General features: G+C 57.6%; 1 protein-coding gene across 1 annotated transcript in view; it reads left to right on the top strand.

Moving 5' to 3' along the window:
• Positions 1 to 27,644, top strand: part of acin1b (apoptotic chromatin condensation inducer 1b) — a 184,709-nt gene that overhangs the window by 99,655 nt on the left and 57,410 nt on the right. The window contains exons 4-5 of the mRNA XM_041180956.1: positions 1,812 to 1,938; positions 9,019 to 9,061. Coding sequence (XP_041036890.1) covers positions 1,812 to 1,938; positions 9,019 to 9,061 — 170 coding nt within the window. The remainder of the gene's footprint in view (positions 1 to 1,811; positions 1,939 to 9,018; positions 9,062 to 27,644) is intronic.

The following is a 27,644-nucleotide window of genomic DNA, read 5'->3' as shown; positions in this document are numbered from 1 at the left end:
GGGAGGGGAGAGAGGTGAGACGTGTAGAGGGTTAACGTTTCCCCGCCGTGCAAGCCAGCCCTGCCTCCCATGGGCAGGCCCAACAGATTATAAATAGACGAGAGGGATGCAAAACCTGTTCCAGATCTTCGAGAAGGAGAAACGCGGGGGGGGGGGGGAGTGGCAGGGTGGGAGCGGAGATTCAATGTCAGCCTCGCTACAGCTCGCAGCTGCTGCCTCTGCACCTCCCAGGGACCGTAACGGTGACCTGTGCATCCCCCCCCCCCCCCGCCCCCCTGCAATTTGTAATGGATGCCTGTGCCTCTCCCAGGGACTGTAATGCCTGTAGTGCGCACCTCGCAGAGACTGTACTGGCAGTCTGTACATCTCTCCGGGACAGTCATGGCTGTCTGTGCATTTCTCGGATTTTAATGGCTGTCTACATTTCACAGATTGTAATGGCTGTTTGTGCATCTCTCGGGTTGTAATGGCTGTCTGTGCATCTCTCGTTGTAATGGCTGTCTGTGCATCTCTTAGACTGTAATGGCTGTCTGTGCCCCTCTCGGATTGTAATGGCTGTCTGTGCCGCTCTCGGATTGTAATGGCTGTCTGTGCCTCTCTCCTATTGTAATGGCTGTCTGTGCCTCTCTCGGGTTGTAATGGCTGTCTGTGCCTCTCTCAGGTTGTAATGGCTGTCTGTGCCTCTCTCGGGTTGTAATGGCTGTCTGTGCCTCTCTCAGATTGTAATGGCTGTCTGTGCCTCTCTCGGATAGTAATGGCTGTCTGTGCCTCTCTCGGATAGTAATGGCTGTCTGTGCCTCTCTCGGATTGTAATGGCTGTCTGTGCCTCTCTCGGATTGTAATGGCTGTCTGTGCCTCTCTCGGATTGTAATGGCTGTCTGTGCCTCTCTCGGATTGTAATGGCTGTCTGTGCCTCTCGCGGACTGTAGTGGCTGTCTGTGCCTCTCTCGGACTGTAGTGGCTGTCTGTGCCTCTCGGACTGTAGTGGCTGTCTGTGCCTCTCTCGGACTGTAGTGGCTGTCTGTGCCTCTCTCGGACTGTAGTGGCTGTCTGTGCCTCTCTCGGACTGTAGTGGCTGTCTGTGCCTCTCTCGGACTGTAGTGGCTGTCTGTACCTCTCTCGGACTGTAGTGGCTGTCTGTGCCTCTCTCGGACTGTAGTGGCTGTCTGCACGCCTCTCTCGGACTGTAGTGGCTGTCTGCGCGCCTCTCTCGGACTGTAGTGGCTGTCTGTGCCTCTCTCGGACTGTAGTGGCTGTCTGTGCCTCTCTCGGACTGTAGTGGCTGTCTGCACGCCTCTCTCGGACTGTAGTGGCTGTCTGCGCGCCTCTCTCGGACTGTAATGGCTGTCTGCGCGCCTCTCTCGGACTGTAATGGCTGTCTGCGCGCCTCTCTCGGATTGTAATGGCTGTCTGCGCGCCTCTCGGATTGTAATGGCTGCCTGTGCACTCCTCGGACTGTAATACCTGTCATGCATGTCTCTCTGACTGTAATGGTTACTTGCTTGTCTCTCGGCCTGTAATGGCTGCCTGTGCGTCAGTCAGGTTGCAGGGTTCCAGGGAAAGCGTGGGTCCCGCTGCCCTTTGAAAGAGCTGCCACAGACTCGATGGGCTGAATGGCCTCTTCTGGTGATTGTGACCTGCTGGGGTGTTGGGGAAAGAGAGAGAATTGGTTAAGGGTGGGGGGGGAGTGTGGGGTGGAGCTAATAATGCTGTTGGAGGCGGCCAGCCTCTCTCTCTCTCTCTTTCTCTCTCTGTTTAAAATGTCCCTAACGGCCTCTTCCCACCCCCCTCCTCCCCTCCTCCTCTTGCAGTGAGACCAAGCAGGCGGGGATGGAGACGGAGACGAGCGCAGAGTGCGATCCCGCGGAGCTGCCGAGCGAGCCCAAGGAGCAGCAGAGGAGCGAGGAGAGCAGCCCACCGGACGGGGATAAGAAAGAGGTGAGGGGGTGGACGGGGTCGGTGTGGCATGGGTGAGCGAGCACTTGGCAGGCCCTTTCAGATTCAGAGTCCAGGATCCACCGCTAGCTCCAGGAATCTTTACACCGCAGCGTAAAGGGGCTTTGTGGGGTGGGCGGGGGGGGGGGGGGGGGTTGCGGGAGCTTGAAAAACCCCCATCGCCGTCTTAATACAGAGGGGTGGGTGGGTGGGCTGCAGTTTGGAAGCAGGAACGTCGGGATGAGGGAGGGAGGGAGGGAGGGGGTGAGTGAGCGAGCGCTAGGGGTGGTGGGGGGAGGGGTGGAGACGCAGTCAGGGAGCTGGGGTGGGGTTGGCGGTGTATGGGGTGGTGGTGGTGGGGGGCGGGGGGCGCGGGGTGTGGGGATGGGGGAAGTGGGGTGGTAAACTGTATGGAGGGGTCCCTCCTCCTCCACCCCCCCCCCCCCCCCTCCCCCACCACCACCAACCAAGGGCGGTGAGATTAACCAGGAGTTCCCCGCCCCTCTGCCCCTCCCTTTCCCCCCTCGACTCTGGAGCAGGGGCTCACCAAAACCACAGCCCTGGACCACCCACACTCTCTACCCGTGCGGAGGTGGCGTGGGGAGGGGGGAGCGCCTCAGCCCGCAGTCCAGGCTCTGCTTGGGCAGCTTGACTTGCTCCGCCTTATCCTCCCTCACCCCCTGCCCACCTCACTGCCCACCCCCCCCACCCCCCGGTGACCAGGCACTGAGTTATCACCCCCACCCGCCTGCCTTTAGGCCCGGCCCCTCCTATAGATAACCCACCAGACTGGCTCCCACTGCTAGCCAGCCCAAAGGGACTTCTTACCCCTCCCTCCTACCCCTCCCTCCTACCCCTCCCTCCTTCACTTCCCTCCTACCCCTCCCTCCTTCCCTTCCCTCCTACCCCTCCCTCCTACCGCTCCCTCCTTCCCCTCCCTCCTACCCCTCCCTCCTACCCCTCCATCCTACCCCTCCCTCCTTCCCCTCCCTCCTACCCCTCCCTCCTTCACTTCCCTCCTACCCCTCCCTCCTACCCCTCCCTCCTACCCCTCCCTCCTACCCCTCCCTCCTACCCCTCCCTCCTTCACTTCCCTCCTACCCCTCCCTCCTACCCCTCCCTCCTACCCCTCCCTCCTACCCCTCCCTCCTTCCCCTCCCTCCTACCCCTCCCTCCTACCCCTCCCTCCTTCACTTCCCTCCTACCCCTCCCTCCTACCCCTCCCTCCTACCCCTCCCTCCTACCCCTCCCTCCTTCACTACCCTCCTACCCCTCCCTCCTACCCCTCCCTCCTACCCCTCCCTCCTACCCCTCCCTCCTTCACTTCCCTCCTACCCCTCCCTCCTACCCCTCCCTCCTACCCCTCCCTCCTACCCCTCCCTCCTTCCCCTCCCTCCTACCCCTCCCTCCTATCCCTCCCTCCTTCCCCTCCCTCCTACCCCTCCCTCCTACCCCTCCCTCCTACCCCGCCATCCTACCCCGCCCTCCTACCCCTCCCTCCTTCCCCTCCCTCCTACCCCTCCCTCCTTCACTTCCCTCCTACCCCTCCCTCCTTCACTTCCCTCCTACCCCTCCCTCCTTCCCTTCCCTCCTACCCCTCCCTCCTACCGCTCCCTCCTTCCCCTCCCTCCTACCCCTCCCTCCTACCCCTCCATCCTACCCCTCCCTCCTTCCCCTCCCTCCTACCCCTCCCTCCTTCCCCTCCCTCCTACCCCTCCCTCCTACCCCTCCCTCCTACCCCTCCCTCCTACCCCTCCCTCCTACCCCTCCCTCCTTCCCCTCCCTCCTACCCCTCCCTCCTACCCCTCCCTCCTACCCCTCCCTCCTTCCCCTCCCTCCTACCCCCTCCCTCCTTCCCCTCCCTCCTACCCCTCCCTCCTACCCCTCCCTCCTACCCCTCCCTCCTACCCCTCCCTCCTACCCCTCCCTCCTACCCCTCCCTCCTACCCCTCCCTCCTACCCCTCCCTCCTTCCGCTCCCTCCTTCCGCTCCCTCCTTCCGCTCCCTCCTACCCCTCCCTCCTACCCCTCCCTCCTACCCCTCCCTCCTACCCCTCCCTCCTACCCCTCCCTCCTACCCCTCCCTCCTACCCCTCCCTCCTACCCCTCCCTCCTTCCCCTCCCTCCTTCCCCTCCCTCCTACCCCTCCCTCCTACCCCTCCCTCCTACCCCTCCCTCCTACCCCTCCCTCCTACCCCTCCCTCCTACCCCTCCCTCCTACCCCTCCCTCCTACCCCTCCCTCCTTCCCCTCCCTCCTACCCCTCCCTCCTACCCCTCCCTCCTACCCCTCCCTCCTACCCCTCCCTCCTTCCCCTCCCTCCTTCCGCTCCCTCCTTCCGCTCCCTCCTACCCCTCCCTCCTTCCGCTCCCTCCTACCCCTCCCTCTTTCCCCTCCCTCCCTCCTACCCCTCCCTCCTACCCCTCCCTCCTACCCCTCCCTCCTACCCCTCCCTCCTTCCCCTCCCTCCCTCCCTCCTCCCCCTCCCTCCCTCCTACCCCAGGCCTTCCACATGGGAACCCAACCAGGGAATATTGGACTGGAGGGGCCAGCGGTGTCTGGGTGGGTGGGTGTCTGGGTGAGTGGGTGGGGGGGTGTAGAGAGAGGGGCTGATGGAGTGCTTGCTGCTCTGAATCGGGCTATGGGTTCCGGGCTGTGCCTCGTGGCCGTCTTATCGACGAATGCTTTAGTGACAGAGCGTCGAGGGGGAGGGGTGTGGGGGGTGGGGGGGGGGGGGGGGGGGGGGGGCGCGGGGGTGGGGGTGGGGGGGGGTTTAAAAAAAAGACCAAGTGCTGCTGCTTGTTTGAATGGTGCTCCTCCACCTCCTGAGCTAACCTGTCAACAATACTATGTGTGCTGTTACCACATTGAACCCCAGATAAGCCCCACGATTCTTCCTATGACCATCCCGTCGGACTTAACGCCGGGGGCCGGCACGTTACCCAGTCAGAGTTTCACTGCTCGTTCAGCGAGAGAGAGCGAGAGAACGAGTGAGGGAGAGAGAGAGAGAGGTGTGTGTGTGCGCGATTCCAGCCACCATCTCCCCCACCCGCACCACCACCACCCACTCCCCCACCCCCCACCACCCCAACAGCCCCTCCACACAAAACGCAACAGCCTCCTCCTGTCTCCCCCCACCACCACCACCACCACCCCCACTGCAGGCAGCTGAGAGGCTCTCTACCGACCCCCTCCCTGGTGGGGGTGGGTGGGGGGGGGAGGAGGTGGTGGGGGTTGGGGGTAGAGGGGAGCCGACGGTGATCGCCAAGGAGGGAGTTGCCAACCGCAGAAAGCCACACCAGCTTCGTCTTCGACGGGGTCGCAGGCAGAAGAGGCAAGAGACTGGAACCCGGGCGAGGGTGGGCAGGACACACGCCGGGTGACCGCCCGTCGTGGCAATCCGAGAGACAGAGAGAGAGAGAGAGAGAGAGAGACCGACCGACCCGCCGGGCACTCCTCGCGGCTGGAACCACCTGTCGGAAGGGCACGAGGCGGATTTGAGAGAGATCCCCCCCCTCCCCCCAACCTCCCTCCCCCAACCAGCCTGAACTTCCGAGGGGAGGAGGGAGCCGGATCTCCGGAGGGGGTGGGGTGTGGTGGGGGGCACCGGACGGACAAAAGCCTATCGCCGTCTCCGGCGCACAAACGATCGGCCGTGTGGATTGACCAGAGAGAAACGGAAACGGTGGGGGTGGGGAGAGCGTACGCCCATCCCGAGAGGCAGAGAGAGCGAGAGAGGCCGAAAGCAAGGAGTGTAAGACCGGCCGGTCGGCAAGGAGAGCTAGACAACTGTCCGGGGGAGGGGCATGAAACCTGCTGCACCCCCCCCCCCCCCCCCCCCCCCCCCCCCGCCAACTCTTCCCTCCACGTCTTGCCCCACACGCGTCAGTAGAGAGCGTGGGCCGGCGAATCACAAGGGGGAGGAGGCAGAGACAAGACACGCCGAAGGGCGCAGGGGACGATCCACTGCACAGCGAGAGAGAGAGAGAGGGGGAAATGCTAAACCCGCTCTCGATAAGACTGAGAACTGCCGCTGATCTGGAGCAATGCCGATTTTTAAGCTCGCCTGAAAGAGAGAGAGAGACTGGAAAACCCGAGCGTCCGCGGATGGAAGGCTGACTGCTCGTTGCGGACTCCTCCGGGAGCACCTCCTCCCTGCCCTCCCTCCCTCCCTCCCTCCCTCCACCCCTCCTCCACCACCACCACCACCACCATCACCGTGACCACCACGCTGCCAACGGCTCCCTGGTCTGAACTGAACTTCTCCCCGACCACCGGCACCGCACCACCGTCTTTCAAGCGGGCCGGAGCACAGCGGACGCAGCGGTGAAGGCGGGGGTGGTGGGGGGGGGCTTCTGGAGGAGGAGGACCAAGCGTCGAAATCGGGAAAAGCGTTGCTCGTCAAAACCGACCTGCGACCATAGCCAGAGAGAGAGAGAGACATCGCGAAACTGGGTCGCCCCCCACCCCCCCCCTCCCCCCCACCCCCGCCACCTCCCCACCTCCCCTCTGCCGACCGATCAGATCAAGAGAGGAGGAGGCGACACCTGGGACCGAACTCAACCCGCCTGAGGACTCGATTTTTTTGCACACGGTGCCCTCCCCCCTCTCTCTCTCTCTCTCTCTCTCCCCCACCCACCACCGACCTCCCGAAATCAGCCAGGAGGGGAGGCGGAGAAGGAAGAAAAAAATAAAAAGATCATTTTAAAAACATCGCTCTGAAGCCAACGCGTGCCCGGCAGTCACAGAGTCCGGGCACCAGCGGAAGGAGGAGACTGGCCGACCGGATTGGGCGGCATGGACCCGTGTCTTGGTTTTGTGTGGACAGTGTCACTGGGACGTTTTGTTTTTAAAACGAAAAAAAAAAAATCAAAGAGAGAGAAAGAGAGCTCGCCTCTTGACCACGCTTGGAACTGGTTGCTTTCAGCCCCGAGAGTTGGCGCCGTTTTGCCTCATCTCGTCTCATCTGGTCTCGTTTTCCCTCCGTCGACTGTCTTTTTAAAAACAAAAACAAACTCACATCTCACTACCACCACCTAGCAGTGAGGGCTCACTCTGTTTGGACTGTAAGGCAGTACTCAGGAGTGCGATTGGGTACTAAAGCAACGCGTTGCACTGAAGACCAGGTGGTGTGTGAAAGGGTACCTGGAACATTTGTCATTTCATAACTACTTTAATTTTCTTTTGCTTTTGGAAATTATCAAGTTACTTTTTTTTTTCTATACGTTTAACAAAAAAAAACAGCGCAGTTGGGGTTTTAAAGCGTTAATTTTCTGATTTTTATATATATATATATATATAAAGCTTTTTTGAATTGTTTGTCGGGTGGGGCTGGGGGGTTGTGGGGGGGACAGAAAGGGGCAATTGTAGGGGGGGGTGGGGTGGGGTTGGGTGGGTGGCGGGGGAGGGCAGATCTAAACCCTTTGGGCGCTCGGCATTAACAAGGGAGCGTAGAGATTACTGACCTGACTAACAGTGGGAGGGGGTGGGGAGGTGAAGCGGGCAGACTGACCGACGCTGGAGACCTTCGGCGGAGAGAGAACAGCTTCCCCCCGCCCCCTCCCCCCCCCCCCAGCGTTTCCCCATCCAGCCGCAGATTGGGAGGTGGGTGAGGGTGGGGGGAGGGTATGAATCTTCTGCTCCCTGCCAGGGGCCCTCTGGACCTCTGCACGTCCCCTTACCCCCACCCCCTGCGTTTCCCCATCCAGCCGCAGAGTGGGAGGTGGGTGAGGGTGGGGGGAGGGTATGAATCTTCTGCTCCCTGCTAGGGGCCCTCTGGACCTCTGCATGTCTCCTTACACCTCCCCCCTCCCCCAAACTCGCCTCCTCCTCCCCCCTCCCCCCCCCACCGACCCACCCAAGCCTCTTGCATGGGGAATGGTCCTGAGGACCAACAGGTGAGCCTGCGGGCGATGAATACCCGCCCACGGGTTAGAGGAGATCCCACACCACCCCCGCCACCTCTCCAGCGGGGTTAAAGGTTGGTTGGGGGTGGGGGTGGGGGGGGGGGGTGGTGGGGAGGTCAAGTGAGGCAGCCCCAAGGCTCCACACGTCTGAGAGCAGCCAGCGGGTTTTGGCGGTGGGGGGGGGGGGCAGGCCCCTGATGTTCCCGGAGCGGTTGGGGGGTGGGGGTGGACCCCATGAGGACCACCTCCGGGACCCCCGGGGTTGAAGGGGGTTTGGCTGGGACCGGAGCTGGTGAACTTGGAGGGTTTCGTATCGGGGGTGGGGGGGGGGTGGGGGGTGGCGACCAGGCCCATTCCGAGTGGTGGCTGCTGCAGCTGATCAGCCCTGCTTTCTGGGCCCGGGGAGTGAAGGGGGGGGGTGGCTGGGGTGGGGGGGTAATGCCGGACGTCGGCCGCAAAGGTGATGACCAGTCCACCACACACACCCCCCCCCTCCCCGGACAAGGGGTAGAATCAGACCCGCCCCTCACCTGACCCCCTCTTACTGAGGTGAGGAGAAACGTCTTCACCCAGAGACCGTCGAGCCTCCGGAACTCGCTACCACACAACGTCGTTGAGGGCGAAACATTGTGTGTTTACAAGGAGGGGTTAGATAGAGCTCTTGTGGGGGGTGGGGGGGGTGGGGGTGCTGTGGAAGAGGGATCAAAAAGGATATGGGGGAGGAAGCGGGAGCCAGGATATTGAGTTGGACGATCAGTCGTGGTCCTAATGAATGGGGGGGGGGGGGGGGGGGGGAGCAGGGCTCGAGGGGCTGAATGGCCTCCTCCTCCCAGTCTCCCCGTCCCTGTCGCCCCCCCCCCCCCCCCCCCCAGGCGCTGCCTGAAGCCATCCACCGTCGGCCTGGACAGCTATTCTCCTCTCCACCGCAGGTCTCCACGCAAAGCCGGTCGGGGGGAAGGTGGGCGTTGGGCTTTGTTGTTTGTGGGGGTGGGGGTGGGGGGGGGCGGGGGTCGCGGGGTGCGGTGGTGGAGACGGTGGGGGGTGGGGGGGGAGGAGTGGGAGGCGAGGGGGCTGCCGCTTCTCTTCGCGGATCCTCCTCCTCCTCTTCCTCCCCCTCCATGACTCACGCTCCTCCTCTCCACCCCCCGTGTTCCTTCTGGGGTCTTCTCTCTTTTCCAGAACGCAGTCCCGAAAGCTTTCAAGAGGAAGATCTCGGTGGTTTGTGAGTACCTTGCCTTTTATCCTCTTGTTTCCCAACAACCCCCCCTCCTTTCCCCCCCACCCCTGGACCCCCAGAGAGGGTCAGGATCCTCCGGGCAGAGCACTCGCTATCTGCAGTTGGCAGCCACACAACACCCTTGACACTTGGTGCAGCAAAAAGAATTAACTGAGGTTGGTACGGCACCCTTCAAAGTTAATGAAACGTGCAAAGGTGCTTCCCAGGAGTGTTAGCGAACCACAAAGGGAGCTTTGAGGGTCGGCTGACCCCCTCTGAGGGAGGTAGGGTGGGCGGGGGTGGGGGTGCTCCCGGGACACATCTTAAAGAAGGACACCGAGGAGGAGAGTTGTGGGGGGTGGGGGGGGGGGGGGCAGTCCAGAACTTGGGTACCCGAGCCGACCGAACGGCCACCAATGGTGGAGCGATTGAAATTGAGGGTGCGCAAGAGGCCCAGGACTTAGAGGAGTAGGGAGATCGCGGAGGATGCTAGGGGGTTGGAGGAGGTTACAGAGCTTGTGGAGGGTTGTAGGCGGCTGGAGGAGATTGCAGAGATAGGGAGGGGTGTAGGGGGCTGGAGGAGGTTACAGAGATAGGGAGGGGTGTAGGGGCTGGAGGAGGTTACAGAGATAGGGAGGGGTGTAGGGGCTGGAGGAGGTTACAGAGATAGGGAGGGGTGTAGGGGCTGGAGGAGGTTACAGAGATAGGGAGGGGTGTAGGAGCTGGAGGAGGTTACAGAGATAGGGAGGGGTGTAGGGGCTGGAGGAGGTTACAGAGATAGGGAGGGGTGTAGGGGCTGGAGGAGGTTACAGAGATAGGGAGGGGTGTAGGGGCTGGAGGAGGTTACAGAGATAGGGAGGGGTGTAGGGGCTGCAGGAGGTTACAGGGAGAGGGAGGGGTGTAGGGTGCTGGTGGAGGTTACAGAGATAGGGAGGGGTGTAGGGGCTGGAGGAGGTTACAGAGATAGGGAGGGGTGTAGGGGCTGGAGGAGGTTACAGGGAGAGGGAGGGGTGTAGGGTGCTGGTGGAGGTTACAGAGATAGGGAGGGGTGTAGGGGGCTGGAGGAGGTTACAGAGATAGGGAGGGGTGTAGGGGCTGGAGGAGGTTACAGAGATAGGGAGGGTTGTAGGGGCTGGAGGAGGTTACAGAGATAGGGAGGGGTGTAGGGGCTGGAGGAGGTTACAGAGATAGGGAGGGGTGTAGGGGCTGGAGGAGGTTACAGAGATAGGGAGGGGTGTAGGGGCTGGAGGAGGTTACAGAGATAGGGAGGGGTGTAGGGGCTGCAGGAGGTTACAGGGAGAGGGAGGGGTGTAGGGTGCTGGTGGAGGTTACAGAGATAGGGAGGGGTGTAGGGGGCTGGAGGAGGTTACAGAGATAGGGAAGGGTGTAGGGTATGGAGGAGGTTACAGAGATAGGCTGGGGTATAGGGGGCTGGAGGAGGTTACAGAGATAGGGAGGGGTGTAGGGGCTGGAGGAGGTTACAGAGATAGGGAGGGGTGTAGGGGCTGGTGGAGGTTACAGAGATAGGGAGGGGTGTAGGGGCTGGAGGAGGTTACAGAGATAGGGAGGGGTGTAGGGGCTGGAGGAGGTTACAGAGATAGGGAGGGGTGTAGGGGCTGCAGGAGGTTACAGGGAGAGGGAGGGGTGTAGGGTGCTGGTGGAGGTTACAGAGATAGGGAGGGGTGTAGGGGGCTGGAGGAGGTTACAGAGATAGGGAAGGGTGTAGGGTATGGAGGAGGTTACAGAGATAGGCTGGGGTATAGGGGGCTGGAGGAGGTTACAGAGATAGGGAGGGGTGTAGGGGCTGGAGGAGGTTACAGAGATAGGGAGGGGTGTAGGGGGCTGGAGGAGGTTACAGAGTTAGGGAGGGGTGTAGGGGCTGGAGGAGGTTACAGAGATAGGGAGGGGTGTAGGGGCTGGAGGAGGTTACAGAGATAGGGAGAGGTGTAGGGGCTGGAGGAGGTTACAGGGATAGGGAGGGGTGTAGGGGCTGGAGCAGGTTACAGAGATAGGGAGGGGTGTAGGGGCTGGAGGAGGTTACAGGGAGAGGGAGGGGTGTAGGGGGCTGGAGGAGGTTACAGAGATAGGGAGGGGTGTAGGGGCTGGAGGAGGTTACAGAGATAGGGAGAGGTGTAGGGGCTGGAGGAGGTTACAGGGATAGGGAGGGGTGTAGGGGCTGGAGGAGGTTACAGAGATAGGGAGAGGTGTAGGGGCTGGAGGAGGTTACAGAGATAGGGCTGGGTGTAGGGGCTGGAGGAGGTTACAGAGATAGGGAGGGGTGTAGGGTCTGGAGGAGGTTACAGAGATAGGGAGGGGTGTAGGGGGCTGGAGGAGGTTACAGAGATAGGGAAGGGTGTAGGGTATGGAGGAGGTTACAGAGATAGGCTGGGGTATAGGGGGCTGGAGGAGGTTACAGAGATAGGGAGGGGTGTAGGGGCTGGAGGAGGTTACAGAGATAGGGAGGGGTGTAGGGGGCTGGAGGAGGTTACAGAGTTAGGGAGGGGTGTAGGGGCTGGAGGAGGTTACAGAGATAGGGAGGGGTGTAGGGGCTGGAGGAGGTTACAGAGATAGGGAGAGGTGTAGGGGCTGGAGGAGGTTACAGGGATAGGGAGGGGTGTAGGGGCTGGAGCAGGTTACAGAGATAGGGAGGGGTGTAGGGGCTGGAGGAGGTTACAGGGAGAGGGAGGGGTGTAGGGGGCTGGAGGAGGTTACAGAGATAGGGGGGGGTGTAGGGGCTGGAGCAGGTTACAGAGATAGGGAGGGGTGTAGGGGCTGGAGGAGGTTACAGAGATAGGGAGGGGTGTAGGGGCTGGAGGAGGTTACAGAGATAGGGAGGGGTGTAGGGGGCTGGAGGAGGTTACAGGGAGAGGGAGGGGCAAGGCCATCGAGGGATCTTGGAAACAAGGGCGAGGATTTTGAAATGCAGTAGATCCACGAGCAGAGGCTCGGTCAGGGAAGGGACAGTTTGTGAGTTAAGACACGGGCCTTGGAGCTGACGTTCACAGAGGGCAGGGCGTTGGGAGCGGCCGGTCTTAACCCTTTGACGCCCGTGTCAATTGGGGAGTTCACCTCGGGATCAGCTGTGCCAGCCGAGGGTTGTGAAGGGCCGGGTTCAATCTCCTCCGAGTCCCACGTGGAAGCAAAATCAGGGTGGACCAGTTTATTGGGGGTTGTTTGCGGAAGGAGCAGGTAAAGGTGGATGAAGGGGAAGCCGTGGACGTGAATGGGAGCGCAGAATATTATTTGGGCGGAGGGAGATGGCGGCACTGTGCAGCCCGGAGGGATCTGGGCGCCCGGTGGATTGGTCGCAGAGCGTTACTGTGCAGGTGCAGCAAGTGATTAGCAAGGCAGCCGCGAGGTCGGTGTTTATTGCGAGGGGAACAGGACTGTACAAGTAGGGGTGTTTTGCCACACTCGTATCGGGTGAGCTGACGAGACCCCCTCCGGGCTGCTGTGTACAGCTTTGGTCCCCTTACTGACGGAAGGGTATTTCAGCGCAGTGGGAACGCCTCCAGACCGGGCTGGCTCGACCGATTCCTGGCATGAGGGGTTGCCTTAAGAGGAAAGGTTGGGCCCTGTACCCGTTGGAGTTGAGAAGAGTGAGAGTGGGGGGGGGTGTTGGGATCTGACCGAAGCAGGCGAGATCCTGAGGGGCGCCTGGCAGGGGGTGGGGGGGTGGGTGGGTGCTGAATGGATGATTCCCCTTGCGGGAGAGACGAGAACCAGGGGAGACACGGTTTAAAAGTAAGGGGTCATAGGAGCATAGGAGCCGGGGTTGGCCGTTCAACCCATCTAGCCTGCTCCACCATTCAGTACGATCATGGCTGATCATCCGCCCCAGTGTCTTTTTCCTCCCCACTATCCCCATATCCCTTGATGTCACTGCTCTTTAGAAGTCTTGTCAATCTCTGCTTTAAGCATGCTCAGTGACCGAGTCTGCACAGCCCTCTGGGAAAGAGAATTCCAAACCCTCGGAGTAAAAAAAAAACCGCTCCTCATCTCAGCTCTTAAGTGGCTTCCCCCTTATTTTGAAATTGTGTCCGTGTGTGTGTGTCCCTGTGTGTGTGTCCCCGTGTGTGTGTGTCCCCGTGTGTGTGTGTCCCCGTGTGTGTGTGTCCCCGTGTGTGTGTGTCCCCGTGTGTGTGTGTCCCCGTGTGTGTGTGTCCCCGTGTGTGTGTGTCCCCGTGTGTGTGTCCCCGTGTGTGTGTGTCCCCGTGTGTGTGCGTCCCCGTGTGTGTGCGTCCCCGTGTGTGTGTGTCCCCGTGTGTGTGTCCCCGTGTGTGTGTCCCCGTGTGTGTGTCCCCGTGTGTGTGTCCCCGTGTGTGTGTCCCCGTGTGTGTGTCCCCGTGTGTGTGTCCCCGTGTGTGTCCCCGTGTGTGTCCCCGTGTGTGTGTGTCCCCGTGTGTGTGTGTCCCCGTGTGTGTGTGTGTCCCCGTGTGTGTGTGTGTCCCCGTGTGTGTGTGTGTCCCCGTGTGTGTGTGTGTCCCCGTGTGTGTGTGTGTCCCCGTGTGTGTGTGTGTGTCCCCGTGTGTGTGTGTGTCCCCGTGTGTGTGTGTGTCCCCGTGTGTGTGTCCCCGTGTGTGTGTGTCCCCGTGTGTGTGTGTCCCCGTGTGTGTGTGTCCCTGTGTGTGTGTCCCCGTGTGTGTGTCCCCGTGTGTGTGTCCCCGTGTGTGTGTCCCCGTGTGTGTGTCCCCGTGTGTGTCCCCGTGTGTGTGTCCGCGTGTGTGTCCGCGTGTGTGTCCGCGTGTGTGTGCCCGCGTGTGTGTGCCCGCGTGTGTGTGCCCGCGTGTGTGCCCGCGTGTGTGTGTCCGCGTGTGTGTGTGTCCGCGTGTGTGTGTGTCCGTGCATGTGTGTCCGTGCGTGTGTCCGTGCGTGTGTCCGTGCGTGTGTCCGTGCGTGTCCGCGCGTGTCTCCCCGTGTGTCTCCCCGTGTGTGTGTCTCCCCGTGTGTGTGTCTCCCCGTGTGTGTGTGTGTCCCCGTGTGTGTGTGTGTCCCCGTGTGTGTGTGTCCCCGTGTGTGTGTGTCCCCGTGTGTGTGTGTGTCCCCGTGTGTGTGTGTGTCCCCGTGTGTGTGTCCCCGTGTGTGTGTCCCCGTGTGTGTGTCCCCGTGTGTGTGTGTCCCCGTGTGTGTGTGTCCCCGTGTGTGTGTGTCCCCGTGTGTGTGTGTGCGTCCCCGTGTGTGTGTGTGCGTCCCCGTGTGTGTGTTTGCGTCCCCGTGTGTGTGTTTGCGTCCCCGTGTGTGTGTTTGCGTCCCCGTGTGTGTGTCCCCGTGTGTGTGTGTCCCCGTGTGTGTGTGTCCCCGTGTGTGTGTGTCCCCGTGTGTGTGTGTCCCCGTGTGTGTGTGTGTCCCCGTGTGTGTGTGTGTCCCCGTGTGTGTGTGTGTCCCCGTGTGTGTGTGTCCCCGTGTGTGTGTCCCCGTGTGTGTGTCCCCGTGTGTGTGTCCCCGTGTGTGTGTCCCCGTGTGTGTGTCCCCGTGTGTGTCCGTCCCCGTGTGTGTGTGTCCCCGTGTGTGTGCGTGCGTGTGTGTCCGCGTGTGTCCCCGTGTGTGTGTGTCCCCGTGTGTGTGTGTCCCCGTGCGCGTGTGTGTCCCCGTGCGCGTGTGTGTCCCCGTGTGTGTGTGTCCCTGTGTGCGTGTCCCCGTGTGCGTGTGTGTCCCCGTGTGCGTGTGTGTCCCCGTGTGCGTGTGTGTCCCCGTGCGCGTGTGTGTCCCCGTGTGCGTGTGCGTCCGCGTGTGTGCGTCCGCGTGTGTGCGTCCGTGTGTGTGCGTCCGCGTGTGTGCGTCCGCGTGTGTGTGTGCGTGTGTGTGCGCGTGTGTCCGCGCGTGTGTCCGCGTGTGTGTCCGCGTGTCCGTGTGCGCGTGTCCGTGTGCGTGTGTCCGTGTGCGCGTGTCCGTGTGCGTGTGTCCGTGTGCGCGTGTCCGTGTGTCCGTGTGCGTGTGTCCGTGTGCGTGTGTCCGCGTGCGCGTGTCCGCGTGCGCGTGTCCGCGTGCGCGTGTCCGCGTGCGTGTGTCCGCGTGCGTGTGTCCGCGTGCGTGTGTCCGCGTGCGCGTGTCCGCGTGCGCGTGTCCGCGTGCGTGTGTCCGCGTGCGCGTGTCCGCGTGCGCGTGTCCGCGTCCGTGTGTCCGCGTCCGTGTGTCCGCGTGTGTGTGTGTGTCCGCGTGTGTGTGTGTGTCCGCGTGTGTGTGTGTGTCCGTGTCCGTCCCCTGGTTCTAGACTCCTCCCAAAGCCGGGGAGGAGGAAACATCTTCACCTGCACCTACCCCGTCTGCTCCTTTTTTTTAAACTATTGTGTAGCTTTCCGTGCGGTTCCCCTCTCATTCTTCGGAACTCTTGAGAGAGAGAGAGAGAATACAGGCCCAGTTCCTCTTCACAGCACAGCCCCACCAACTTGCTGAGCCTTCGTTGCGCTCCCTCGATGTCCGTAACATTCTTCCCAAGGCAAAGGGGACCGAAACGACGCACAGTGCTCCAGCTGGGGTCTAACCAAGCCGCGATTTGGCGGGAGCAATCTTCGCTGCTCCTGTACTCAAAGGCTAACCGCTCGTTAGCCCCCCCCGCCCCCCCTAACTGCCTGCCGCACCACCACGCTAGCCTTTGGCCTCTTATTGACTGAGGGAGGGCACCCAGGCCCTGTTGTAACATCTACCCTTTCTAATCCCTCACCCTTTAGGAAATTCTCTAGACCTCTGAGGCTTCATCCTCCTCCCAAAGCGCATCACCTCACATTTTCCCTTGCGTTATATTCCACCAGCCATGTTCTTGCCCCCCCTCACCACCCGCTTGGACAGAGTGACTTGCCCGGGTGGGGGGGGGTGGAGGAAAAGCGGCCTCATCCGGAAGCCTCCCGGAGCTCCCACGTCGACGATACCCGCCGGACTCCCCTTTTATCAATCCTCCCAAAAAAAAAAACAAAAGCTCCCACCGGGCTCGTCCAACATGATTTTTCCCATTCACAAAACTCGCGCCGCGTTAGCTCATTATTGTCCGAGTGTCCCGTCTGTCACACCCTTTTACAGAACACGCCCTTTTTAATCAGCCACGATCGGACGGGTGAGCAGGCTCGATGGACCGATTGGCCTAATTTCTGCTCCTGTGCCTTAGGGTCTTATGGTCCTTAACACTCTTAGCATTTTCCCAACTGCTGATGTCAAGGATCTCCTGTTTTGGAGACGGAGGGAGAGAGGGGGGTGGGGGTGAGGAGATGTTTCTTTCTCCTGAGCCTTTGGAACTCTTCCCCCCCTTCCCCCCGGAGAGCAGTGGAGGCAGGGGCGGTGAACATTGCTGAGACAGAGCTACGTAGATCCTTGACTGACGATTGGGGGGTGGGGGGGGTGGGTGGGGGTTGGAGTAGGCGGATTTGAGGCCATCGTCGGATCAGCCCGTGATCGTTTCGGTTGGCGGAGCAGGCTCGAGGGGCTGGCTGGCTGCTCCTCCTCGTTTGGCGCGTTTGCCGTTAGAGCGTCAGCCGTTAAGCTGGAAGCAGTCCCTCGGGGTTTGGGGGGAGGGGGGGGCGGGCAGTCGTCTCTGGGTCGTCTCCCGAGCCGTGTGCAAGCTGGCGCAGGAGCAGACGGATCAGGAGAACGCGGCCAGAGGCGTGGAGTGGAAAAGAGGGGGGTTTCCTTCCCACGGGACAAGAAGGGACTGCACCCGATGGGATGGGCTCCCACCTGATGGGAGCCTCGTCCTAGCGGAAAGGCTGAATGGGGAGATGACAAAGGCTGTAAACCAGCGAGGACAGTGATGACGATGTGGAACGGAGTCTTGAAAGGATTGGTTAAATGTAAAGTGAGAGAAAACCCTGTGGAGAATGAGTTAAGCTGCCCGTAGAGCAATGCACAGTGTGTCCGTCGTTACACAGGGGAGCTGGAGGTAAGCGTGGTTGGAGAGGAACCAAACATATCAGGGATTACTGAGGTATGACAACAAAAATCAGGACCGGGAATTAAACGTTTTGGGGAATAAGATAGGGAAAAGGGGCAGTGGAGTAGCTGTACTTAGCCAGGAGTAGCATATTGACAGTATATAAAAAAAGCTATCAGAAAGACAAAAATATTGATCCTGATGAAAGAATCCCCCCGAAATTTGGAGGTTTTGGGGGAGGGGGGGGGCGGTCAACTTAAATGCCAAGTATGCAAGTAAAAAATAGAGTCATCATTAACGCTGCAATCTATGGTATGTCCTTCTCTGCCATGTTCAAATGTATTATGTTATGGTCGCTATTGCCTGGATGTTCCCCTCCTGTTCCTTCCCTCATCTACTCTGGTTCATTACTTCATTGTGGAAGGGAGGTAGGAGAAGAAATATGCAGAGAAATTGGGTAATTGGGTGCAAAATGCAGAATAATAATTGTGGGGGATTTTAACTTCCCTCATATTGGACAGAAGAGCTAGATAAAGTGGACAAGGGAATGGAGTTCCCCGCAGTCTACAGTGCTCCTTCCTAACCCAGTGTGTGAAAAGCTAAGGTAGTGAACCAGAGCAGATAAGAGAAGGAAAGGGAGGGGAACATCTAGGCAACAGTGACCATAACATATTACGTTTGAACATGAAGTATTTCTCAGCATATTTCTTCCCCTACCACCCTTCCACCATGAAGTAATGAACCAGAGTAGATGAGAGAAGGAAAAGGAGGGGAACATCTAGGCAATAGCGACCATAACATAATATGTTTGAACATGGCAGAGAAGGACATACCATAGGTTGCAGGGTAAATGATGACCCCATTTATTGGTGCCTGAAAATCACGTACTTGCATACTTGGCATATAAGTTGACACCGCCCCCCCCCCCCCCCCTCACCTTAGGATAGACTGGGTTGTTTTCATTCGAGCAGAGAAGACTGAGGTGGGGGCAGCCTGATCGAGGTGGACAAGATTATGAGGGGCATGGACAGGGTGGATAGGGAGCAGCTGTTCCCCTTAGTTAAAGGGTCAGTCACGAGGGGACATAAGTTCAAGGTGAGGGGCAGGAGGTTTAGTTGGGGATGTGAGGAGAAACTTTCTTACCCAGAGGGTGGTGAGGGTCTGGAATGGGCTGCCTGGGAGGGTGGTGGAGGTGGGTTAGCCTCACACCCTTTAAAAAGTACCTGGACGAGCACTCGGCACCTCATAACATTCAAGGCTATGGGGGCCAAGTGCTGGTCAATGGGATTAGGTAGGTAGGTAGGTCAGGTTGTTTCTCACGGTGTCGGTGCAGACTCGATGGGCCGAAGGGCCTCTTCTGCACTGTGAGATTCCGTGGAACTCAGCGGATAAAAGCCTCAGGTCCGAATGGATTTGTATCCACGTGTTTTAAAAGTACCAAGGGTAGAGATACCAGAAGCTTTGCCGGCTATATTATATAGTATTATATAGTAATTCATTAGGTGTCGTGTTAGTGGACTGGTGGATAGCTAATGTAATTCCTATATTTAATAAGCGGGCAGAGCGCGTCCAGTGATAATCGACCAGTTGGCTGAACCTCAGAGGCAGGGAAATTAAGGAAGGAATCCCCACTAAAGGAGAGGCCACACGAATATCCGGCAACCACAAATACAATCGCGATTATTCAGCACGGATTTCAAAAGGGGAAAGTCCTGCTTGTCCAACCTTGCTGAACGTTTTGAGCGGGTGTCCGGGGTGGGGTGGGGAGGAAGAGTAGACAAGGGTAACGCCGTCGATGTAACTTACCCGCGTTTTCAAAAGGCCTTTGATGGGGAGCCCCGCAGTAACCTTAACGATTTAAGGATCAAGGAGGGTGGAGTCGGTGTTGGGGAGTGGGGGGGAACAAGCGGCAGAACGGGTCACCGGCTGCCTTCAAGACGGGAAGCCGAGGGTGGGATGGGGGCAAAGGTGTGCGTGATTCAGCCCGGCAGGAAGTGGAGGTGGACAGGCTGGTGAACCCCTGTCAGAGGCTGCGGACGGGCGGAGAAGGGACGGGCGGGGGTGGGGTGGGGGGGCTGGGGGGTGGGGAGGACCATTGTGGGATCTGGTAGATGGAGCAGCGTCTCCTGGACAAGGTGAGCTGTGAGAGAGAGAGAGAGAGAGGTGGCTGTGCGGGGAGGGAGGAGTGAAACTGGGGAAAGGTGTGAGTCCGGGGCTAGGGAGCGGGCGGAGAATGGGAGGAAGTTTGCTGGGGTGGGGTGGGGTGGGCTGACGGAGGGTCTGGACGTGGCCGGCGGCGCACTGAATCGGGTGGTCACGAGGAGAGGTCCATCAGCTCCTCCACGCAGGAGACGGTGGAGGAGACGGCCAAGAGTTTAAGACGACTGTCTGCAGCAGCAGAAAGAAGCCAGGGGTGGTGGTGGTTATTATTCCTGGACGAGTCGGCAGTTTAAGTAGGGTGAGAACAGGAGCTGGCGGTACTTGGAATGGCCGAGCCAGACCTGGCACTGGATGCTGAAGCCAGTTGTGCACCTGCGGTGCTCCCTCCGACAATCCCTGGGTGCCACCACTGGCTGTACGTGCCCCGACAGGGCCCCCTGCGGACTGGCCCGGGACCTCCTCTCTGCAAGCGGGTGCCACACATAAATGCACACACACACAGACACACACACACACACAGCTGAAGGCAGCGCACAGCAGCCCCCTGGTGGGCCAAAGTTGGGGGTTTGGTTTCCGCCGGAGGGGTGTGTGGGGCACCTGGGTGAGGCAATACTGGGGGGGGAGGGGGACGAGCGCCAATCAGGGTTCAGACCCGACTCCGAAAGCGCGTAGCTTAGACAGTCTGCGATACCTTAACGCTCCAACTCTCACCCGGCAACACCGTGCAGAGGGATGAAGACCATCTCAGAGTGGGAGCACAAGGAGGTCAAATGCTGCCCCTTTGCCTTCTCAAACACTGTAGAGGGAGCTTGACTCTGTATCTATCCCCGTGCTGTACCTGTCCTGGGAGTGTTTGATGGGGACGGTGTAGAGGGAGATTTACTTTGTATCTAACCCCGTGCTGTACCTGTCCTGGGAGTGTTTGATGGGGACGGTGTAGAGGGAGATTTACTTTGTATCTAACCCCGTGCTGTACCTGTCCTGGGAGTGTTTGATGGGGACAGTGTAGAGGGAGATTTACTCTGTATCTAACCCCATGCTATACCTGTCCTGGGAGTGTTTGATGGGGACGGTGTAGACCGAGCTTTACTCTGTGTCTAACCCCGTGCTGTACCTGTCCTGGGAGTGTTTGATGGGTACGGTGTAGAGGGAGCTTTACTCTGTATCTAACCCCGTGCTGTACCTGTCCTGGGTGTGTTTGATGGGGACGGTGTAGAGGGAGCTTTACTCTGTATCTAACCCCGTGCTGTACCTGTCCTGGGAGTGTTTGATGGGGACGGTGTAGAGGGAGATTTACTCTGTATCTAACCCCGTGCTGTACCTGTCCTGGGAGTGTTTGATGGGGACAGTGTAGAGGGAGATTTACTCTGTATCTAACCCCGTGCTGTACCTGTCCTGGGAGTGTTTGATGGGGACAGTGTAGAGGGAGCTTTACTCTGTATCTAACCCCGTGCTGTACCTGTCAGGGAGTGTTTGATGGGGACAGTGTAGAGGGTGCTTTACTCTGTATCTAACCCCGTGCTGTACCTGTCCTGGGTGTGTTTGATGGGGACGGTGTAGAGGGAGCTTTACTCTGTGTCTAACCCCGTGCTGTACCTGTCCTGGGAGTGTTTGATGGGGACAGTGTAGAGGGAGATTTACTCTGTATCTAACCCCGTGCTGTACCTGCCCTGGGAGTGTGCGTTGGGGACAGTGTAGAGGGAGCTTTACTCTGTATCTAACCCCGTGCTGTACCTGTCCAGGGAGTGTTTGATGGGGACGGTGTATAGGGAGATTTACTCTGTATCTAACCCTGTGCTGTACCTGTCCTGGGAGTGTTTGATGGGGACAGTGTAGAGGGAGCTTTACTCTGTATCTAACCCCGTGCTGTACCTGTCCTGGGAGTGTTTGATGGGGACAGTGTAGAGGGAGCTCTACTCTGTATCCAACCCCGTGCTGTACCTGTCCTGGGTGTGTCTGATGGGGACGGTGTAGAGGGAGCTCTACTCTGTATCCAACCCCGTGCTGTACCTGTCCTGGGTGTGTCTGATGGGGACGGTGTAGAGGGAGATTTACTCTGTATCTAACCCCGTGCTGTATCTGTCCTGGGAGTATTTGATGGGGACAGTGTAGAGGGAGATTTACTCTGTATCTAACCCCGTGCTGTACCTGTCCTGGGAGTGTTTGATGGGGACAGTGTAGAGGGAGCTTTACTCTGTGTCTAACCCCGTGCTGTACCTGTCCTGGGAGTGTTTGATGGGGACAGTGTAGAGGGAGATTTAGTCTGTATCTAACCCCGTGCTGTACCTGTCCTGGGAGTGTTTGATGGGGACAGTGTAGAGGGAGCTTTACTCTGTATCTAACCCCGTGCTGTACCTGTCCTGGGATTGTTTGATGGGGACAATGTAGACGGAGATTTACTCTGTATCTAACCCCGTGCTGTACCTGTCCTGGGAGTGTTTGATGGGGACAGTGTAGAGGGAGCTTTACTCTGTGTCTAACCCCGTGCTGTACCTGTCCTGGGAATGTTGATGGAGACAGTGTAGAGAGAGCTTTACTCTGTATCTAACCCCGTGCTGTACCTGTCCTGGGAGTGTTTGATGGGGACAGTGTAGAGGGAGATTTACTCTGTATCTAACCCCGTGCTGTACCTGTCCTGGGAGTGTTTGATGGGGACAGTGTAGAGGGAGATTTACTCTGTATCTATCCCCGTGCTGTACCTGTCCTGGGAGTGTTTGATGGGGACGGTGTAGAGGGAGATTTACTCTGTATCTAACCCTGTGCTGTACCTGTCCTGGGAGTGTTTGATGTGGACGGTGTATAGGGAGATTTACTCTGTATCTAACCCTGTGCTGTACCTGTCCTGGGAGTGTTTGATGGGGACAGTGTAGAGGGAGCTCTACTCTGTATCCAACCCCGTGCTGTACCTGTCCTGGGTGTGTCTGATGGGGACGGTGTAGAGGGAGATTTACTCTGTATCTAACCCCGTGCTGTATCTGTCCTGGGAGTATTTGATGGGGACAGTGTAGAGGGAGATTTACTCTGTATCTAACCCCGTGCTGTACCTGTCCTGGGAGTGTTTGATGGGGACAGTGTAGAGGGAGCTTTACTCTGTGTCTAACCCCGTGCTGTACCTGTCCTGGGAGTGTTTGATGGGGACAGTGTAGAGGGAGCTTCACTCTGTATCTAACCCCGTGCTGTACCTGTCCTGGGAGTGTTTGATGGGGACGGTGTAGAGGGAGATTTACTCTGTATCTAACCCCGTGCTGTACCTGTCCTGGGAGTGTTTGATGGGGACAGTGTAGAGGGAGCTTTACTCTGTATCTAACCCCGTGCTGTACCTGTCCTGGGAATGTTGATGGAGACAGTGTAGAGAGAGCTTTACTCTGTATCTAACCCCGTGCTGTACCTGTCCTGGGAGTGTTTGATGGGGACAGTGTAGAGGGAGATTTACTCTGTATCTAACCCCGTGCTGTACCTGTCCTGGGAGTGTTTGATGGGGACAGTGTAGAGGGAGATTTACTCTGTATCTATCCCCGTGCTGTACCTGTCCTGGGAGTGTGCGTTGGGGACAGTGTAGAGGGAGCTTTACTCTGTATTTAACCCCGTATTGTACCTGCCCTGGGAGTGTTTGATGGGGACGGTGTAGAGGGAGATTTACTCTGTATCTAACCCCGTGCTGTATCTGTCCTGGGAGTATTTGATGGGGACAGTGTAGAGGGAGCTTTACTCTGTATCTAACCCCGTGCTGTACCTGTCCTGGGAGTGTTTGATGGGGACAGTGTAGAGGGAGATTTACTCTGTATCTAACCCCGTGCTGTATCTGTCCTGGGAGTGTTTGATGGGGACAGTGTAGAGGGAGCTTTCATCTGTATCTAACCCCGTGCTGTACCTGTCCTGGGAGTGTTTGATGGAGACGGTGTAGAGGGAGCTTTACTCTGTATCGCACTCCGTGCTGTACCTGTCCTGGGAGTGTTTGATGGGGACGGTGTAGAGGGAGATTTACTCTGTATCTAACCCCGTGCTGTACCTGTCCTGGGAGTGTTTGATGGGGACAGTGTAGAGGGAGCTTTACTCTGTATCTAACCCTGTGCTGTACCTGTGCTGGGAGTGTTTGATGGGGACAGTGTAGAGGGAGATTTACTCTGTATCTAACCCCGTGCTGTACCTGTCCTGGGAGTGTTTGATGGGGACAGTGTAGAGGGAGATTTACTCTGTATCTAACCCCGTGCTGTACCTGTCCTGGGAGTGTTTGATGGGGACAGTGTAGAGGGAGATTTACTCTGTATCTAACCTCGTGCTGTACCTGTCCTGGGAGTGTTTGATGGGGACAGTGTAGAGGGAGATTTACTCTGTATCTAACCCCGTGCTGTACCTGTCCTGGGAGTGTTTGATGGGGACAGTGTAGAGGGAGCTTTACTCTGTATCTAACCCTGTGCTGTACCTGTGCTGGGAGTGTTTGATGGGGACAGTGTAGAGGGAGATTTACTCTGTATCTAACCCCGTGCTGTACCTGTCCTGGGAGTGTTTGATGGGGAGAGTGTAGAGGGAGCTCTACTCTGTATCTAACCCCGTGCTGTACCTGTCCAGGGAGTGTTTGTTGGGGACAGTGTAGAGGGAGATTTACTCTGTATCTAACCCTGTGCTGTACCTGTCCTGGGAGTGTTTGATGGGGACGGTGTAGAGGGAGCTTTACTCTGTATCTAACCCCGTGCTGTACCTGTCCTGGGAGTGTTTGATGGGGACAGTATAGAGGGAGATTTACGCTGTATCTAACCCCGTGCTGTACCTGCTCAGGGAGTGTTTGATGATGACAGTGTAGAGGGAGCTTTACTCTGTATCTCACCCCGTGCTGTACCTGTCCTGGGAGTGTTTGATGGGGAAAGTGTAGAGGGAGCTTTACTCTGTATCTAACCCTGTGCTGTACCTCTCCTGGGAATGTTGATGGAGACAGTGTAGAGAGAGCTTTACTCTGTATCTAACCCTGTGCTGTACCTGTCCTGGGAGTGTTTGATGGGGACAGTGTAGAGGGAGATTTACTCTGTATCTAACCCCGTGCTTTACCTGCCCTTGGAGTGTTTGATGATGACAGTGTAGAGGGAGATTTACTCTGTATCTAACCCCGTGCTGTACCTGTCCTGGGAGTGTTTGATGGGGACAGTGTAGAGGGAGCTTTACTCTGTATCTAACCCCGTGCTGTACCTGTCCTGGGCGTGTTTGATGGGGACAGTGTAGAGGGAGATTTACTCTGTATCTCACCCCGTGTTGTACCTATCCTGGGAGTGTTTGATGGGGACGGTGTAGAGGGAGCTTTACTCTGTATCTAACCCCGTGCTGTACCTGTCCTGGGAGTGTTTGATGGGGACAGTGTAGAGGGAGATTTACGCTGTATCTAACCCCGTGCTGTACCTGCCCTGGGTGTGTTTGATGATGACAGTGTAGAGGGAACTTTACTCTGTATCTCACCCGATGCTGTACCTGTCCTGGGAGTGTTTGATGGGGACAGTGTAGAGGGAGATTTACTCTGTATCTAACCCCGTGCTGTACCTGTCCTGGGAGTGTTTGATGGGGACAGTGTAGAGGGAGATTTACGCTGTATCTAACCCCGTGCTGTACATCTCCTGGGAATGTTGATGGAGACAGTGTAGAGAGAGCTTTACTCTGTATCAAACCCCGTGCTGTATCTGTCCTGGGAGTGTTTGATGGGGACAGTGTAGAGGGAGCTTTACTCTGTATCTAACCCTGTGCTGTACCTGTCCTGGGAGTGTTTGATGGGGACAGTGTAGAGGGAGCTTTACTCTGTATCTAACCCCGTGCTGTACCTGTCCTGGGATTGTTTGATGGGGACAATGTAGACGGAGATTTACTCTGTATCTAACCCCGTGCTGTTCCTGTCCTGGGAATGTTGATGGAGACAGTGTAGAGAGAGCTTTACTCTGTATCTAACCCCGTGTTGTACCTGTCCTGGGAGTGTTTGATGGGGACAGTGTAGAGGGAGATTTACTCTGTATCTAACCCCGTGATGTACCTGTCCTGGGAGTGTTTGATGGGGACAGTGTAGAGGAAGCTTTACTCTGTATCTAACCCCGTGCTGTACCTGTCCTGGGAGTGTTTGATGGGGACAGTGTAGAGGGAGCTTTACTCTGTATCTAACCCTGTGCTGTACCTGTCCTGGGAGTGTTTGATGGGGACAGTGTAGAGGGAGCTTTACTCTGTATCTAACCCCGTGCTGTACCTGTCCTGGGATTGTTTCATGGGGACAATGTAGACGGAGATTTACTCTGTATCTAACCCCGTGCTGTTCCTGTCCTGGGAATGTTGATGGAGACAGTGTAGAGAGAGGTTTACTCTGTATCTAACCCTGTGCTGTACCTGTCCTGGGAGTGTGCGTTGGGGACAGTGTAGAGGGAGCTTTACTCTGTATTTAACCCCGTATTGTACCTGCCCTGGGAGTGTTTGATGGGGACAGTGTAGAGGGAGCTCTACTCTGTATCTAACCCCGTGCTGTACCTGTCCTGGGAGTGTTTGATGGGGACAGTGTAGAGGGAGCTTTACTCTGTATCTAACCCCGTGCTGTACCTGTCCTGGGAGTGTTTGATGGGGACAGTGTAGAGGGAGCTTTACTCTGTATCTAACCCCGTGCTGTACCTGTCCTGGGAGTATTTGATGGGGACAGTGTAGAGGGAGCTTTACTCTGTATCTAACCCTGTGCTGTACCTGTCCTGGGAGTGTTTGATGGGGACTGTGTAGAGGGAGATTTACTCTGTATCTAACCCCGTGCTGTATCTGTCCTGGGAGTATTTGATGGGGACAGTGTAGAGGGAGATTTACTCTGTATCTAACACTGTGCTGTACCTGTCCTGGGAATGTTGATGGGGAGAGTGTAGAGGGAGATTTACTCTGTAACTAACCCCGTGCTGTACCTGTCCTGGGAGTGTTTGATGGGGACGGTGTAGAGGGAGATTTACTCTGTATCTAACCCCGTGCTGTACCTGTCCTGGGAGTGTTTGATGGGGACAGTGTAGAGGGAGATTTACTCTGTATCTAACCCCGTGCTGTACCTGTCCTGGGGGTGTTTGATGGGGACAGTATAGAAGGAGCTTTCATCTGTATCTAACCCCGTGCTGTACCTGTCCTGGGAGTGTTTGATGGGGACAGTGTAGAGGGAGATTTACTCTGTATCTAACCCCGTGCTGTATCTGTCCTGGGAGTATTTGATGGGGACAGTGTAGAGGGAGCTTTACTCTGTATCTAACCCCGTGCTGTACCTGTCCTGGGAGTGTTTGATGGGGACAGTGTAGAGGGAGATTTACTCTGTATCTAACCCCGTGCTGTATCTGTCCTGGGAGTGTTTGATGGGGACGGTGTAGAGGGAGATTTACTCTGTATCTAACCCCGTGCTGTACCTGTCCTGGGAGTGTTTGATGGGGACAGTGTAGAGGGAGCTTTCATCTGTATCTAACCCCGTGCTGTACCTGTCCTGGGCGTGTTTGATGGGGACAGTGTAGAGGGAGCTTTACTCTGTATCTCACTCCGTGCTGTACCTGTCCTGGGAGTGTTTGATGGGGACGGTGTAGAGGGAGATTTACTCTGTATCTAACCCCGTGCTGTACCTGTCCTGGGTGTGTTTGATGGGGATGGTGTAGAGGGAGATTTACTCTGTATCTAACCCCGTGCTGTACCTGTCCTGGGAGTATTTGATGGGGACAGTGTAGAGGGAGCTTTACTCTGTATCTAACCTCGTGCTGTACCTGTCCTGGGAGTGTTTGATGGGGACAGTGTAGAGGGAGATTTACTCTGTATCTAACCCCGTGCTGTACCTGTCCTGGGAGTGTTGATGGGGACAGTGTAGAGGGAGCTTTACTCTGTGTCTAACCCCATGCTGTACCTGTCCTGGGAGTGTTTGATGGGGACGGTGTAGACGGAGCTTTACTCTGTATCTAACCCCGTGCTGTACCTGTCCTGGGAATGTTTGATGGGGACAGTGTAGAGGGAGCTTTACTCTGTATCTAACCCTGTGCTGTACCTGTCCTGGGAGTGTTTGATGGGGACGGTGTAGAGGGAGATTTACTCTGTATCTAACCCCGTGCTGTACCTGTCCTGGGAGTGTTTGATGGGGAGAGTGTAGAGGGAGCTCTACTCTGTATCTAACCCCGTGCTGTACCTGTCCTGGGAGTGTTTGTTGGGGACAGTGTAGAGGGAGATTTACTCTGTATCTAACCCTGTGCTGTACCTGTCCTGGGAGTGTTTGATGGGGACAGTGTAGAGGGAGATTTACTCTGTATCTAACCCCGTGCTGTACCTGTCCTGGGAGTGTTTGATGGGGACGGTGTAGAGGGAGCTTTACTCTGTATCTAACCCCGTGCTGTACCTGTCCTGGGAGTGTTTGATGGGGACAGTATAGAGGGAGATTTACGCTGTATCTAACCCCGTGCTGTACCTGCTCAGGGAGTGTTTGATGATGACAGTGTAGAGGGAGCTTTACTCTGTATCTCACCCCGTGCTGTACCTGTCCTGGGAGTGTTTGATGGGGATGGTGTAGAGGGAGATTTACGCTGTATCTAACCCCGTGCTGTACCTGTCCTGGGAGTG

This window comes from Carcharodon carcharias, assembly GCF_017639515.1.
Source record: "Carcharodon carcharias isolate sCarCar2 chromosome 27 unlocalized genomic scaffold, sCarCar2.pri SUPER_27_unloc_10, whole genome shotgun sequence".
Classification (NCBI taxonomy): Eukaryota; Metazoa; Chordata; class Chondrichthyes; order Lamniformes; family Lamnidae; genus Carcharodon; species Carcharodon carcharias.
This window is presented reverse-complemented; position numbering and strand designations above follow the sequence as displayed.